Source organism: Stegostoma tigrinum, chromosome 8, assembly GCF_030684315.1.
Source record: "Stegostoma tigrinum isolate sSteTig4 chromosome 8, sSteTig4.hap1, whole genome shotgun sequence".
NCBI classification, from domain to species: Eukaryota; Metazoa; Chordata; class Chondrichthyes; order Orectolobiformes; family Stegostomatidae; genus Stegostoma; species Stegostoma tigrinum.
In genome coordinates this window covers 60,136,289-60,154,050 of record NC_081361.1, presented here as the reverse complement: position 1 = coordinate 60,154,050, position 17,762 = coordinate 60,136,289, and the positions used below count along the sequence as shown (strand labels likewise).

The 17,762-nt window shown below is 40.7% G+C and overlaps 1 protein-coding gene across 2 annotated transcripts in view; it reads left to right on the top strand.

Annotated features, from left to right (window-relative positions):
- LOC125456043 (metalloprotease TIKI2-like) overlaps positions 1 to 17,762 on the top strand; it is a 383,081-nt gene that overhangs the window by 212,202 nt on the left and 153,117 nt on the right. For both annotated transcript variants that reach the window (XM_048538687.2, XM_048538688.2), the window contains exon 4: positions 5,084 to 5,258. In XM_048538687.2, coding sequence (XP_048394644.2) covers positions 5,084 to 5,258 — 175 coding nt within the window. The remainder of the gene's footprint in view (positions 1 to 5,083; positions 5,259 to 17,762) is intronic.

Here is a 17,762-nt window from a genome sequence, read left to right as displayed (position 1 = left end):
AACTGACAAGGAAAAGAATGTTGTATATGTAAAACTCCAAATTGATTGTTGGCTTTTGGTAGAAATAGTTCCAATAAATATTTGAGAAAAAGCAATCGGTGCCCTTTTGCACCAAATGTGGAGAATATCTAACTGCTAATTGCCTGTTTCTCACTTGATGAATTGTCAGTCAGCACAGCATGGGCATTATGGGCACCCATATTTCTGCCTAATTTATTTACATTCACTGTTTAACTACAACGATATTGCTCCCAGGACAGTTTGTATTTTAAGGAAACATGGGAGGAGCAGGCATAAGAAATTTTAGACATTAACCTTCTAGGCATTGAATTTGTAAACCTGAGTAAGCGGTGCCATAGGCTGCTCAGAAACAATATGTTTCGGGAATTTTAAAAAAATGATTTTCAGTAGTTATACAGTGGCTAATAAATGTGCTTTGGGCAAGGAAATCAGCCAGCTTTGCCTGCTCCTCGTATATGTGGCTATGGGCTGAGTGTAAAGACCATCCACTCCAAAGGTGCAATTGGTCATCTTTCCAACTGGATGTAAATTGGAAGTCCTCAAATTGACAATTCATGCCCAATTAAGGGCATCATGCCACTGCTGGTGTTCAACCAGAGTTGGGTGAAAAAATACCACTGCAGGTTGCCCTGAAAATCAAACCCAGGATGGGTTTACTGTGGGTTTCCTGAAAACTCCCTCTAACATGCAAGCTGAGTCCCAGAAGTGAGTCATGGCTGGAGCACCATCAGAGTGAGTGTGGGCCGAGTCCTGGAAGTGAATCATGGCTGGAACCTGCAGAGTGAGCAGAGCTCACGACTAGTCAAGCAGCAGTTTGATGCAATCCTGCATTTTGATAAATCCAAAGCATCATCTACATAAGATAATAATGTGTGAAGCTGGATGAAGACAGCAGGCCAAGCAGCACCTCAGGAGCACAAAAGCTGACGTTTCGGGCCTAGACCCTTCATCAGAGAGGGGGATGGGGAGAGGGTTCTGGAATAAATAGGGAGAGAGGGGGAGGCGGACCGAAGATGGAGAGAAAAGAGGATAGGTGGAGAGGAGAGTGTAGGTGGGGAGGTAGGGAGGGGATAGGTCAGTCCAGGGAAGACGGTCAGGTCAAGGAGGTGGGATGAGGTTAGTAGGTAGGAAATGGAGGTGCGGCTTGGGGTGGGAGGAAGGGATGGGTGAGAGGAAGAACAGGTTAGGGAGGCAGAGACAGGCTGGGCTGGTTTTGGGATGCAGTGGGGAGAGGGGAAGAGCTGGGCTGGTTGTGTGGTGCAGTGGGGGGAGGGGACAAACGGGGCTGGTTTTGGGATGCGGTAGGGGAAGGGGAGATTTTGAAGCTGGTGAAGCCCACATTGATACCATTCGGCTGCAGGGTTCCCAAGCGGAATATGAGTTGCTGTTCCTGCAACCTTCGGGTGGCATCATTGTGGCACTGCAGGAGGCCCATGATGGACATGTCATCTAAAGAATGGGAGGGGGAGTTGAAATGGTTCGCGACCTGGAGGTGCAGTTGTTTATTGCGAACCGAACGGAGGTGTTCTGCAAAGCGGTCCCCGAGCCTCTGCTTGGTTTCCCCAATGTAGAGGAAGCCACACTGGGTACAATGGATACAGTATACCACATTGGCAGATGGGCAGGTGAACCTCTGCTTAATATGGAAAGTCATCTTGGGGCCTGGGATAGGGGTGAGGGCGGAGGTGTGGGGGCAAGTGTAGCATTTCCTGCGGTTGCAGGGGAAGGTGCTGGGTGTGGTGGGGTTGGAGGGCAGTGTGGAGCGAACAAGGGAGTCACGGAGAGAGTGGTCCCTCCGGAAAGCAGACAAGGGTGGGGATGGAAAAATGTCTTGGGTGGTGGGGTCGGATTGTAGGTGGCTGAAGTGTCGGAGGATGATGCGTTGTATCCGGAGGTTGGTGGGGTGGTGTGTGAGAATGAGGGGGATCTTCTGTGGGCGGTTGTGGCGGGGGCAGGGTGTGAGGGATGTGTAGCGGGAAATGCGGGAGATGCGGTCAAGGGCGTTCTCGACCACTGTGGTGGGAAAGTTGCGGTCCTTGAAGAACTTGGACATCTGGGATGTGCGGGAGTGGAATGCTCATCGTGGGAGCAGATGTGGCGGAGGCGGAGGAATTGGGAATAGGGGATGGAATTTTTGCAGGAGGGTGGGTGGGAGGAGGTGTATTCTAGGTAGCTGTGGGAGTCGGTGGGCTGGAAAATCTACATACATGGCTGCACGTTGGGCAGGTGGCGCTTGTGGAGTCAGGTAGTTGAGTTGAGAGTTGGTGTGCTCTCTACGATGTCTCAACTTTTGCCACAATGTGTTCTTGACTAAGTCACTGAATATATTTGGTGCCTGCTTGGATGAACCATTTCCATTTTGGTTGGACGAAGGGCAAGCTCTCCAAAACTGTCACTGGGTATGTTTGGCCTCTTCAGAGATACACCCCTAAAGCATTTCCATTCTCCTCCTCAGAGCTTGCTGCCATAGTTGAGTTCTGAATAGAGCAGTTGCTTCAGTCGGGTGTCTGGCACGTAAAAGATATTTCCTACAGAACACAGCTTGTTTTAAGTGGTACATGCCTGGGTGCTGACTGTGTTGGCTTAAGAGAGCTGTTAGGCTGCCGTTTTTGCCATGAGATCTTTTGAAGGTAAATTTGGCGCTACCTCACCAATGCTTTGAAATGCCGGCTGTAGGTTGTCCAAGTTTCTAAAGTCTGTTGGAGCATGTGAAAATAGACATATTGTATGGGTGCCAGTGGTTCCAGAAGGTGGTGTATTGCTCTTTCTCAAGGAGAATTAAGACAGGGATGAAGTGGTTGTCTTGAAAGTAACTGTCCACGCTCAATGAATTAATCAAGATTTTGGTAGATGTTAGAGGAGTGGTCACATTGATGCCATGTTACAAATAAATTTTAGCCCAAATTGTTTCCGCCATAACCTCTGTGCACTGCACTCTGGAATTTTCTGTGCATCTTTCTCCATCTAAGTACTGTCTGATGGTTAGTTCAGTACAATGTCTGCCATTTCTATCTAGTTAAGAGACTCCAATATCTTACACCTGTGCACACATCCAAAACAGTCATTAAAACAACTTTGCATTTGTATATTACATTGAATAAAATAAAATCTCAAAAGCACTTCATGGGAGTCTCCTAGAACAAAATTTGCTGCTAAATTGTGAAATATTCAATTTGACGGTCAGATGTTTGATCAAAAAAGTAAGTTTTACAGAGCATCTTAAATGGAGAAAGACATAGATTGGCAGAGTGGTTTGGAGGGTTGCTCCAACAGACTTTTGGTACCTCAAAGCACTAGTGAAGTACCGCCAACTATCCCTCAAAAGATCCTGGGTACCTGGATAAACTCAACTGTGCATTGCACATTTTGGCCACCACCTTCTCAAGAACACTTCATTTTCTTCCTGAAATTTGTCATGAGATTAAAATTTTGTCTCTTCTTGCAAGAGATGGTGATTTTCATGTTCATGAGCTTTAAGCTGATTGAAAAATTCTGTCATCTGAATTCATGCACATTATTGTGAATTCTGCATCTAAGTGTCCCTGTATTCTGTGTTGGGGAGGACTCTTAGTAAGACAACAGTACTACAGAATGTAAAAGAAAAGAACTGCAGATATGAAGAATAAGGGTAAAGAAATAGGTCGTGGGTAGGGCAATGAGATCTGCTTCTCTTTTTACTTAAGGTATCGTGGAGCAGGTTTACAGTTGGTAGTCAGCAGAGGGTAACATTCATTTCTTCTGTGCGGTAGGAAAATAATTGTTTGTGGACTAGTGGTTGTTTCTCTTAAGCTGCCTCCAAATAAACCATTTCACAAAATGACGATTTGCAGCCTGCAGTGCTGAAGATAGTCTCCAAAAAGGACCAAATGTATTCTGCAATGGATACAGAAAAGCAGCAAGACATCTGTTTTCAAATAGCATATATAAGTTGGAAGAATTTTCTTGACACTATAAGGTTTTCCATTAGGACAGATTAAGTGTAACATTGACTTTGTGCAATCACTTAAAATAGGTGATAAGTGAACCAACAAATGTTTGGCAGTTTTGGAGCAAGTTGCTGCAAGTAAACATTGGAATAGATATAAAACAGGTGGCCAATTCGCTGTGACCTGCTTTAAATGATTGCATAAAGAAAAAGTCTCGCCCAAAAAGCAGTGTGTTTTTTTTGATGAATAAGGTGTCACTGATTCTTGCACAGCTTTAAAGGTAAAAATCTTTGCATTTATATTTTGCTTTCTATGATGTCAGGACATCCCAAAGGGCTTTTTACATCCAATATCACACTTCTGATGGGTAGGCGCTGTTGTATTGGACTGAATCACCAAACATTTCCAGACTTGCTCCAACAAAAATCTCAAGAACCTTGCCCTTAACTTAGTTTATCAGTCATGAGACCAAAAATTGTAAATTCACCAGTGATGACCATCCCACTTCTATGTGTTTGCTTTTCTGATTACATCTTGCATGCAATATCTTTATTCTCTTTTTTTTGGCCTTCGTTTTCTTCTGTTCCCTTCTATTCTTATCAGCACTACCTAATTGGAGTTCAGTATAAGAGACATCAGGAGCTCTGTCTCACCTTGCCAAAATGGTCATTATTCCAGAGTGAGTGACTTGAGAGTTTCAGCTTTGTCTGTAGGGAGAATCACAGACAAGGCCAATATTGTCTTTATTCAATGGCCACACACATACACTACCAGAATGAGCCTCTAATCATTCTAGCAGCAGACATTCGCTAACTCAGCACAGGAAGAGTCAATTCTCAAACTTGTTACTTGATAACTGAAGTTGTTGAACTTATTGAGCCTGTGTAGTAACAATCAAACAATATTTTTCTTTGTGGAAAATGTATACAAAACAAATAAGTCTAAAATGCAGTCAAATACTTGGGTGTGTTTGGTTTATCAGTGTGATTTAACAGCTGAGCGATTATTGCACCTCAACTCAATTTAAATAAATCTGCCTTATCTTGACACTAAAGCATGAGAATCTGTAATCCTGTGTCATATATATCTAGGAACCATTCTTAAAATAATAATCACTTGGCTTGTTCTTCTCACAGATGCCTAACTTTATCAACACCACCCTCCCGCCACATGAGCAGGTGACAGCTCAGGAGATAGACAACTATTTCCGCCAGGAGTTAATCTACAAGAGAAATGAAAGAATGGGCAAAAGGGTGACAGCTCTTCTGGAGGCAAACCCAGATAAAAGCTTTTTCTTTGCATTTGGAGCAGGTATGTAGAGTGATCCATTGTCCCTTGGGGGCTTTGCCTCATCCAGATAGTGTAAAGCACTTTGTCATATGTAAAAAGATGTAAAAATTTCTAGCAAAGAAAGCAAACCTCCTTTGTTACAGAACTGTGTTAAACATGGAAATAAACTATGATCGATTGATCATCCTTTTAATCAGATCACCTGTAAAGCACCAGAATTGTGGGTTTTAAGATTAATTTTCGAAAAAGATTAAAGATAAACCTTGGCCAGGAATTTTGTTTGTCACTGTTAGTGTCATACATCTGAAACTGGTGATGGAAGGTTTTAAAGGAAAGATCCCATGAGTGTTGCACAGAAATGCTAAAAAATGAATCAATAACTATTCATTGAGTCGTCATTCAAATTAAGTTGCTTTCTTGAAGTTGATGCATATGAAACTGAAGGAAACAAGAAGTAGAGTTTGAGTTAGCAACCTGGAATTTGGATAAATGCTCCTGTTGAAATGATGCTGTTCCTTCCCCTGTAATAGCTACAATGTGGGATTAAAGTACAACACCCTTTCAGAAAACATTTCCCTGGTGGAGAGTCCCACACATGCAAATAACACAACCTTCCGTTTCATCATGGTTTGCGTAACATGTTTTCCAAACTTCTTTCCATGAAGAATTTGACCTCAAAAGACCTTTTGGCTATGTCCTCTGGGAATGTTGTAATAATTAATTGTTGCCTGTGGTTTGCTGCTACATTTGACACCACTGTTGTTATTAGAGAGTGGAGGGTGTTCTAAGCAGTTATGGATTACATCCCTCTTCCTGATCCTTCTCTGTGAGCCAGATAGATTTCACTGATCAGAGGCATTTTTACAGGCCTTGAGATGCACTGTAATGATTTGGTCATGATTCACTTAATATCAATACATTGACATTATCAGTTTCCTCTTAGATTGTCTTGTACGTTTTGCTGTTACTTAATAAACCCGTTGCCTGGATCTGAGAAATTATATTCCATATTATAGAGGTTTGAAATGAAGGTTTTAATGAAAGATTTCCCTTTCAAATCATTCGGCAGACAAGGATTTTCCTGTCTAGTGACATGGGAGGAAATGAAGCTTGTGATCTATTAATATTAATTAAACGTCTTTAGAAAGTAATGCAAGAGGTAGGAAGAAAAGCAATGTCTACTAGTTACATTTTTTTAAAAGGAAGAGGTGCATTTGTGATCAATATAGGAAAGACATGTTTTGGTAGTAAGAATTTTGAATTGTAAGTACATTCATAAGTTAACAACATAAAGAGTGAATAAGCAAAATGGAGCACTTCCTCTTGCTTGGTACCACACTTTTGCAATAGAATCAATGTTGCCTGCTATGGATCGACAATAGTTTCTGTTGCCAGTGCTGTGGAATTTGCATCATTTATTTTATGAGGGTAATTCCGTAACAGTCTTGGAAACAGTGTGGATTGCAGCAAATTGTGCATTGGAACTTGCATTTCTGTTTATGCATGTTTTCAACTGGCTAAGGGATTGTCTTAATCGCATGACTTTATGGGAGCACACAAGATTTAAGCACTCAAGCTATTCGCAGGGAAGAAAATGGCAACTGATGACTTTGGAAGTGGCTATTATGATGAAGAGGTGGGTCTAAAATCCTCCAGAGATTACAGAGGGAATTTCAAGCCACCTGCCCTTGAAGTGGCCTGTTTGATTTACTGCGGTCCTTCTGAAATATAAGCACTGTCTTGTATATTTTCTAACCTGTGATTGTATCATACTAATGTAATAAAGGTAGCTGAGTAATCCTTACTTAATTGAAATGTAGCATTGCAATCAACATTTCATAAATTAAAATGTCTTGAAGGCTGAAGATTTTGCCAAAAAACATAAGTGTGGGAGGGACTCCAGATGTGAACCGACATAAATATTTATTAGGATTTAATTCAGGGCTGTCACTTGAATTAAGGAATATTTTACTGACTGGCACTGGGACTAAGGTTAACATTTCTGCATACTGCTGTCAGGCAAGAAACTGCGTTTGCGAGACTTTTTAAAAACAACAATTTGAATTATATTTTCAAAAAATTTGGTAACAGAGAACGTATGTTTCCTCACATTATGCTTCAGAAAAATAGGGCTAGGCATTGATTCTCTGACTTAAATCAATTAGGTATTTTAAACTAAATCTGTTGATTCCTGAAAGCACATCAATTACTGTTTCACTGAGGCACAAGTCTAGCTTGCAGTAGGGGTTTGATAAATGATAACATTGAAAGAGATGGAGAAGATTAATACCCAGAAGGCACATGTTACTTAATAAAAAGAGAGACTTTGAGTTGAAAATGCAAAGATTTAAGAGGGGTAAGGGATTTTCCGATGGCGCTGAAAGTTCATTTGATATTCCCTTCACATCTCAAATATCTTTTTGAAAAGGCAAGTTTTGTGCACGTTTTTAAAACAAAAATAGAAATTCTAGAAGATTGGAGACATTTGTGCAAGACACCTGGTTCCTTCTGTATGGAACATACTGTCCTAGAGAAAATAGGAAACATACTGGTTGATAGTGATATTTAACGATGGTGAGGAGGTACGAAGCAATTTTGTTTTTCTTGGTCTGCAAAGTCAATATCTGTATCAGGATATTACTGAAAAGTTGTAGGTGACTGTTAAATTGTGCTTTCAACTGCTGGGCATGAATTCAACTTCAGAATAACTCTCTTAAGATGATGGTTCAACAGACTGAGCATGTGAAATGAGTTTGGGCTGTCTCGTCTAGAGTTATTGGCGTTTAGGTGAACTGTTTAGCATTTATTGCCTTGTCTGGCAACTTATAAATTACACAACTAATAATGGGGAAACTGAAAATACTTTTAATTCCTCATCCTTTGATATTAATGAAGATAGAATATTAGCTTGATTCCTATTGAGTCCATTCTGATGCGACCTCTATTTGGTCAGTGTGAGTGCCCATGATTGAATAATGCACCCTTGATATACCAACTTGAGGGCGTTAATTTTCAAGCAAGATCTTGACAGCTGTCAGTACCAGCTGTTCTATGGCCCTTTATAAAAAGAGATGTGCTCACAGATGTTTTCTCAATGTATTCCCTATTTTCAGAATGTTGTTCCCACTTACATCTATTTGTCACAGTTTTGAAAGGACATTTATACAGTGTTGATCTCTTTCTGTGCTTCCTGGATGTAGATGCACTATTAAAGATCATTTTGGAAAATATACATCTGACATTCACATCACATGATCTGATCCTCTAGCAACAAGAATATCAAGAGTTTGGTAGAAGGAAGCATAGTTAAGGTGAAAAACTATGTGGATAATGGTACAGACTTGTACTTGATTGTTACAGGCAGTTTAAAAACAATAGGTCTGTCTCCGCGACCCCAATTCCCAACCTTCTTTTCTCACACTCCTACTAAATGAAGACTGTTGGTTTCAAACAAAGGTGTTTCAACTCCTGAGTGTTTTGATTGTTGGAAACAGGCAAAAGACAAGTTTTTTTTTATAAGTTGTAAAAACAAACTATAAATGTTTGATTGTTCAACACCTGAATTTACGCAAGTACTCCCACGTTTTTATGCACACACACACGCATACACCCCCTCACTTCTTGATGCAGGTCTGCAATCCTTTGTCCTGATGAAGAAATGCTCCAGTAGTGGAGAAGTACATTCTCATTAGCAGTTATTTTATACTCCAGTCAAGATGCAGTGGTGAAGCCCAAATGCTGCTCCTCCATTGAGGAGTTCAAGGCAAAACCAAGTTGCTGCCTCCATGTGGCTTAAGTGCCAGTGGTCTTAGACAGGATCCTTCCCATTCATTCTTTTCTGCCAGTCAGACAGGCGTATGCTTCATTAAAATCCTTTTCAGGTGACATGGTGGCTCAGTGGTTAGCACTGCTGCCTCACAGTGCCAGGGACTGGGGTTCCATTCCAGCCTTGGGTGGCTGTGTGGAGTTTGCACATTCTCCCTGTGTCTGCGTGGGTTTCTGCCCAGTGCTGCGGTTTCCTTGCTGAGTCCAAAGATGTGCAGTTTCGGTGGATTAGCCATGCTAAATTGCTCATAGTGCCTGGGGATGTGCCCATTACGTGGACTAATCATGGGAAATACAGGGATAGGGTAAGGGGTGGGTGTGGGTGGGATGCTATTTAGAAGATTCATTTGGACTTGATGGGCTGAATGGCTTGTTTCCACAATGTAGGGATACTGTGAAGTTTTAACTTTGTCATGTGACCAAAACATCTCTTCTCATTCTTCTTGTAAGTAGTTTTTGATGCTGAGGCCAACATCAGAGAATGGAATGCTCATATCACTAATCCACATTCCATGTTTATAAAATAGAACTTTTCGCATTCGTCATCTCTGGATTTCAAGTTTGGAGCTACAGTGGCTGCAACACTACCATGAAATCAGTCTTTTTAATTAACTTGAGAAGTGCAGAGATTATTTCATGAAAGTCACTCATATTTTAACGTCATGAAAATTACATGATATTCTTACAATTCAACATGTCAGCAGTAAGAAGGGTCATCTGGCCTCTCGACTCAAGTTTGTGTTCTAGCAAAGTGTCCACTTCAAGTTTATGCTTCATAAATTCAAATGTATTGTCCATAAATTAGGATTGTCTGAGCGTGACACATGTAAGTGTTTGCCTTGCATGGTGGGTGCATACAGTCTGGCGAAATACAAAAAAGGCGATTTAAAAAGAAGCAAAATAATTTGTTAAAAGATGTGATGTATCTTAAAAATCTGACGTAGGATCCCAGCTATCATCACATCATCATAGTTCCTACCACCTCTATTCTCATCTAATTTTCTTATTATTTCTTTCATCATGCCTGAAGGTGCTAATTTTCTTTAGGTACCGTTTCATAAGTGTCATAAGTTGCCCTGGGTGATCCAGCAACTAATTTGTGTTATGAGAGGATGCCCTGAATCACCCCTTCAGCCCTTGACTGATATTCTGCATGTTTGTACTTTTTAAAAGCAGGAAGCCTGATTGATTCAGATTAGATTACTTACAGTATGGAAACAGGCCTTTTGGCCTAACAAGCCCACACTGGCCTATGAAGCATCCTACCTAGACCCATCCCCCATAACCCACACACCCCTGAAAACTACGGGCAATATAGCATGGCCGATCCACTTAACCTGCACATCTTTGGACTGTGGCAGGAAACCAGAGCACCCGGAGACCTGGGGAGAATGTGCAAACTCCGCACAGACAGTTGCTGGAGGCGGGAATCAAACCTGAGTCCCTGGCGCTGTGAGGTTGCAGTGCTAACCACTGAACCACTGTGCCGCTCAGTTTCCTTCTGTTCCCCCAGTGGATGCCAAACGCTAAATCGAATTGTAATGCTTATGAGTCACAGAGTGAGCACAGATCCTTCCTAGACTATGCAAATTACTTTTATAACGAGCTGCGGTATTGACAGCACTGATCTATAAAAGAACACTGTTTGGAATGTTGATCATTTTTTGAGAAGCATATTTTTGTTGATTGCTTCTCCTCTTTTCAGGCTGACACTTTATGCATACGGGTGCACTCTTTCTGGCATGTATTCCAAATAACCGTTCATGATCTTTGCACTGAAAGAGTGAACATTTGCAGGTTCTTTACTCATCGTCCTGTCTTCACCCAATCTCCTCACATTCACATTTCCCAGCAGGACTTGCTGGCAGCGAACAGGGACGGCTTTATGTTTCTGCCCTTTCTATCTTGGTGAGATTGCTGCTGTTCTCAAGCCCTTACAGTTCTATTGGCTGAAGATTAATTCAAAGTCCTTTCAAAGACACTTCCTGATCTGTTCCTGATGCTACCAGTTTACTACTGGCTTTATTGTGAGCTGACTTCTCTTGTGGTCTGCTTGAGCTGGCTCAAAGCATCTGAGTAATTGTTGCCTTTACGGATATTGTACCATTAGAGCACTATCTCCAAGCTCAGCAGTAATATTGTTGGGTCTTCAGATTGTTCTTTTGTTTAATTTGCTTTATGCTTCTCCTCCCACCGATTTTTATATCATTAATAAACTAGGTTGTAGTACATTCATTAATATATGTTATAAGTAATGTAGATCAGCATGGATTCCTGTTGTACTGCACTGGCTACACATTGTCATCCTGAAAGTATCTGTCATTCTAACTCAGCATCTTCTATCAGTTAGTTAATCTTGTATCTATGTCAATATACCACCTCCAAGACCAAGGGGTCTCATCTTATCAAATATAGCAAGTCTTATTAACTGGCACCGATGGAAACAGGAGTATACCGATTGACCAAATATTCCAACTGATCTCACGGTCTGCCTAATCAATGTAAAAAGACATACTCAGTAATAGAAATATAATGCAGGGGGTATACATATCACTGTTACATTTTATTTATAGTATAAATCACTTAAGTAATAATGCAATTTTGCCTTGAATATAATGACAGAGAGCCTTCTCTTGTTTGCATCTTCCACTGACTACTCGGACATTGAGTTTGCAATAATATAGTACATTTACGCTACTTCAGGTGTCTAATTCTTTTCCAGTTTATCATGTTTGCTGGATGAAACAAAGTTTGCTGTAGTGTAAGGTGTGGTGCCTCATCAAATGCATTCTGAAAATCCAAATATATTACATCCAGTGCTTCTCCTTGGTATGATTATATATTTCTAAGTGCTATGCTATTTCATTCTTTTTAATAGACTCCAACATTTTCCCAGTAACAGACATTAAGTTAACAAGGCCTCTCATTCACTTTTTTTTTCACTCCTTCCCTGAATAAATAAATTAGCAATGTTCCAATCCTCTGGGACTTGCCCAGAATTTAAGTTTTTTTGCGGGATTACTGGCAGTGCATCCGCTAACTCTGTAGCTACTTCTTTTAATATACTAGGATGTATCCCATCAGGCCCAGGGAGCTGATTGGTCTTCAGCCCATTGGTTTCTTTTGTAGTTTACTGCTAGTTATTGGATTTATTTCCCCTCCTGCTTTTGTCCATTGTGTATTTAGTATTTTTGTCATGTTATTAGCGTTTTCTACTGTGAAGACTGATGCAAGTTATTTATTCAACCCCTCTGCCATTTCTTGCTTTCCCATTATTATTTCCTCAGCCTTATTCTTTAAGGGACCTATGTTCACTTTGGCCCATTTTGAGGTATTGATATGCCAATATGACAAGTGATCAAGCAGTGATGATCTCATGAACATGTCTCTTAAAGTTTATTGACCGACTGCTCGTAGGACATAAAACAACAGAAATAGCACCTGTTAGTGGAAGCGTTGAAAACTAGAGAGCACAGATTTAAAAAGGTTTGGAGGAGGACCATAGGTGATTTGAGAAAAATCTCTTTTTTAACAGGAAATGCTTTGGATCCTCCCTTCCTGGTGTGTGTGTTAGGCAGATCTAATCTTGGCTTTCAGAAAGGAATTGGATCAACAACTGAAGAGAAAAAGCTTGCAGGCCTACAAGGAAAGGTGGAATGAGTAGGAGTGGATAAACTGATCCTCCAGACAGTCAACACAGACGCAATCAGTCAAAAGGCCATCTTATGGGCTGCAGCTGTTCTATGATTCAGTCGTAAATGAATTCTTTACTTACTATTGCTCTAAACAGTGACACATGGATAGTTGACAGCAAATTTTTTGGTGAATGCTTTCTGTCTTGCTCAGAAATGTGCTATACTTCCACTGCCAGAAAGTGGTTTTAATTTTTGTGCTTCCTGTTTGTTAACAGCTCGTTTAGTGCTTATTTACCTTCTTCAATACTTAAAAGGTAAATATTTCAACACCTAATTGACTTAATTATATGATCCATCTGTGTTTATTAGGTTAGGCTAAACAGCTGTTAACAAGCGACCTTTATAGTATAAATAGTGCACCTAGTGCTTGAGTAATTATATTTTTGTGTATAAAGACTGTATGTGTGAACAAACCAAATTATTTTTAATGACTTTGATTGATATTATGCTTTTGTTTGTTGTTTAATGGTTAAGCCTTTCTGTATCCACTAAATTTGGATTGCAGGAAACAAAATTGAAAACAAACTACAATGACACACAACCTGAGGAAAATGTCAATTGTCCTTTTGAGCCTGGAAGCTTTGTCACTAACAATCATAAAATCCTGAAAATGTTTTTGTAAGCAATTGGTATGGCCATGCCTGTACATGGTAGAAAAGGAGGATGTTTTCAGTTTGCGCTTGAATGCGGAGATCTGTTTTGGAAGAATATTTATTTGCCACTTTCTGATTTTACATTGAGGCTGGAATTCAGTGAGTGTGTTTTTAATATTCTTTTCTACAGTAATCAAAAAAAGTATTAAATCCTGATTGCCTCCTCATGTATACCAGGCTACAACCACTCATTGGAATGAAGGATCTTAACTCCTTTATGGTGAGGATTACGGTCAACAGAGACAACAAGGCTTTGTATGGTCATGTTGGAGTGGAGCAGTGGCAATATTTTAAGCATAGACATGAGCATCATCTATCGCTCCCATTATTTGATCAATGTGATTGGACACACCAAACTGCTGCATTTTGGAAGATCAAATGGTAAGAAACAGTATACAGTTAATGGCAAGACCCTGAACAACACTGATATACAGAGGGATCTTGGGGTTCAAGTCTATAGGTCTATGAAAGTGGCCACGCAAGTAGATGGGGTGGTAAATAAGGCATATGGCATGCTGGCTTTCATTGTTTGAGGCATTAAGTACAAGCATCACGATGTAATGTTGTAGCTTTATAAGACTTCGGTTAGGCTACACTTAGAGTACAGAACATAGAACAATACAGCGCAGAACAGACCCTTGTTGCACCGACCTGTGAACTAATCTAAGCCCCTCCCCCTACACTATCCCATCATCATCCATATGCTTATCCAAGGACTGTTTAAATGCCCCTAATGTGGCTGAGTTAACTACATTGGCAGGCAGGGCGTTCCACGCCCTTACCACTCTGAGTAAAGAACCTGCCTCTGACATCTGTCTTAAATCTATCACCCCTCAATTTGTAGCTATGCCCCCTTGTACAAGCTGAAGTCATCATCCTCAGAAAAAGACTCTCACTGTCCACCCTATCTAATCCTTTGATCATCTTGTATGTCTCTATTAAATCCCCTCTTAGCCTCCTTCTCTCCAATGAGAACAGAACCAAGTCCCTCAGCCTTTTTTCATAGGGCATGTGCACCAGACCAGGCAACATCCTGGTAAATCTCCTCTGCACCTTTTCCAATGCTTCCATATCCTTCCTGTAATGGGGTGACCAGAACTGCACACAATATTCAAAGTGAGGCCGCATTAGCGTTTTGTACAGTTGCAGCATGACATCACGGCTCTGGAACTCAATCGCTCGACCAATAAAACCTAACACACCGTAAGCCTTCTTAACAGCACTATCAACCTGGGTGGCAACTTTCAGGGATCTATGTACATGGACACCAAGATCCCTCTGCACAGCCACACTACCAAGAATCTTTACATTGACCCAGTATTCTGCCTTCCTATTATTCTTCCCAAAGTGAATCACCTCACATTTATCTGCATTGAACTCCATTTGCCACCTTTCAGCTCAATTCTGCAGTTTATCCAAGTCTCCCTGCAACCTGCAACATTCTTCCACACTGTCCACCACTCCAACGACTTTAATGTCATCTGCAAACTTATTAACCCATCCACCTGTGCCTGTGTCCAAGTCATTTACAAAAATGACAAACAGCAGTGGTCCCAAAACAGATCCTTGAGGCACACCACCAGTGACCTGACTCCAGGCTGAATATTTTCCATCAACAAGTGTATTGCATTCACTTTTGGTTGCTACATTACAGGAAGGGTGCCAAGGCTTTGGAGAAGGTGCAAAAATGGTTTACCAGGATGCTGCCTAGATTTGACACCATGAATTATATTGAGAGGTCAGAAAAACCAGGGGTTGTTTTCTCTGGAGCAGCGGCGGCTGAGTGAGACTTAATGGAAGTTCATAAAATTATGAAATGTATAGATAGGGCTGATGGACAGAATCTTTTCCCAGAGTTGAAATGTCTAAAACTAGGTGACATGTATTTAAGGTGAGAGCGGAAAAGTTCAAAGCAGATGTGAGGGGCAAGTTCTTTACACAGAGAGTGGTAGGAATATGGAATGCACTGCCAGGGGGTAGTGGTGGAGGCAAGTATGATAGAGGCATTTAAGGGGCTTTTAGATAAACAGAGAAATATACAAGGAATGGAGGGATGTGGGACAAATGCAGGCAGAAAGGATCAGCTTAATTTGGTGTCATGTTTGGCACAATGTCGTATGCAGTTTAGTTGTGTTCTGTAATGGTTTCCATTTATTTTACTTGTTTGAGAAGCTGACAAAATTTTAATCACTGATCCTAATGGAGATGTAAAATTCATCTTTTGATTTTACAGAATAAGGTGCCATTCAGCCTCGGTTACCAGCAGCTGTTTATCAGTATGCCTTCTTTGCCATCACTTTTCCTGTTCTTGTTTCTATGGTATAATTATCCCCGTTCATGAAATTAATGATATGATAGGATCATTATGAATGATAGGATCATTCCATGGATGACACCTTGAAAGAAGATTGTTATCTTAATTTTATTTATAGTTCACATGTTTCGTTCAAATAAAACGATTATTTACATTTATTTAGTGTATTTTCGATAATATGTCCCGTGGAACTACACAAGAGTGCACCAGAATAGAATTTGACAAGGAGCCACACAGGATATATGAGGGCAGATGGCAGGTGACTAATGTGTGATGAGCAAGTTAGATTATAAGCAGGAAATTGCAGTAGAGAAGAGGGACATTTAGGGAGTGAATTCAATAACTTAGGGCCCAGATGGTCGAAGGAAAGTCACAGCCTCAAATAGGCCCTTGTGCAGTATGACTGCCTCTGAACCAGGACACCCACATGCAAATCCCACCTCCTCCAAAGGCGTATCATAACTCTTTGAAATGGGTTGATCCAAAATAACTAACAGTGATATGATTACTTTAGAGAATGTTTAAGAGCCCAGAATTCAGGAACACCAATTGCTTGTAGGATTGTGCGGCTGGTGGTGGTTACAAAAGGATGAGGCCACAGAAAGAGTTAAAAACTAAGATGAAAATTTCAAAGCTGAGTCATTGCATAAATGGATGCAAAAACAAATCACCAAACGCAGGAGTGATTTGGTGAATTGTACTTGATGTTGCACGCAGGCAGCAGAGTTTGCATTGCCTGTAAGTTTACAGCAAACAGTGGGTGGGAGATTAACCAGGAATGCATTGACATAGTCAAGTGTAGAGGTTACAGAAGCATGAGTGAGGGTTTCAGCAGTAGAGCAAGTAAGATAATGGGCAAAGATTTGCAGACGAATCACTGTATATTCATAGCACCTACTCAATAACTAAGAGTTTTGCCAATCAAAGAAAAACATTTCCCCACCTAATATGTTTTGCAACTATTACTAATAGACAATACAGAAGCATCAAAGGGTACTGAAATATTGGTCTGTACTCCTTTGTTTCTTAATGTGCTGAGGGGGATTATTGGCTCAGGCAGCAGAGTAGTTAACTGCAGTCAGTCAATTACCCTGGAAGGAAATGTTTTTCTTAAAATTGAAGGAAATTCAGTAATTTCACCAAAAATGTTTTATCTGATTGATGATCAATTACAAACAAAATGTCTGCTGTTATAATGCTTCTAAAGTGAAAATGTCTGCATTTATATCAGATGCATGAAGTGGAGATGGCACTTGGTGCAATGAGATTTTCTCAAATCCAAGTTACATGGTCCCTCCCACATGGCTGAGTGACTAGAGGAAAATGTGGGAGGCTGTACACATGGAGTATTGTTCACCTATATCCAAATGTATATAGTTTAACATTTAACAGAGCTCACAGGATTGCCTACTTTGCAAATATTGAATTGATTTACTAGTAGGTCCCAAACAATTTTGAAAAAAATCTATTTCTCAAATTTTCTCAAGATGTATCTTCCAAGCAAATTCCTTCCTAACTAAGTAGAACTCTCTGGAGGTCTAGTGTGGTAAAGGTTGGTTAGTGATCACTGAAACATGAGCTTTGCTGAAAGTGCATATGCCATGATCTCGAATGACAAGATCAGCCGTGCCCATGATGAGCCCTGTGGTTGAATAGAATCACGAGATTCACCCAGTACAAACCAGGCCCTTCGATCCATCCAGTCTGTGCTGATAAAAAAAATTACTCTAATTTACATTCGTCCTACTTTCCAGCACTTGTCCCGTTGACTTGCATGTTGTGGCATTTCAAATGCTCATCCAAGTACTCGGTAAAATTTGAGATTTCCCACCTCAACTATCCTTCCAGGAATGCATTCAAAATCCCCACACCACCCTCTGTGTGATAAATCCCCTGTAAGTCTGCCACCTTTCACATTAAAATTATGCTGCCTTGTTATTGAGCCTTCAATTAAAGGAACCAGCTGCCTCTTATCCACCAATCATAATCTTAATTACCCCAATCAGGTCCTCGGTCTGCTCCAAAGAAAACAGCCTGA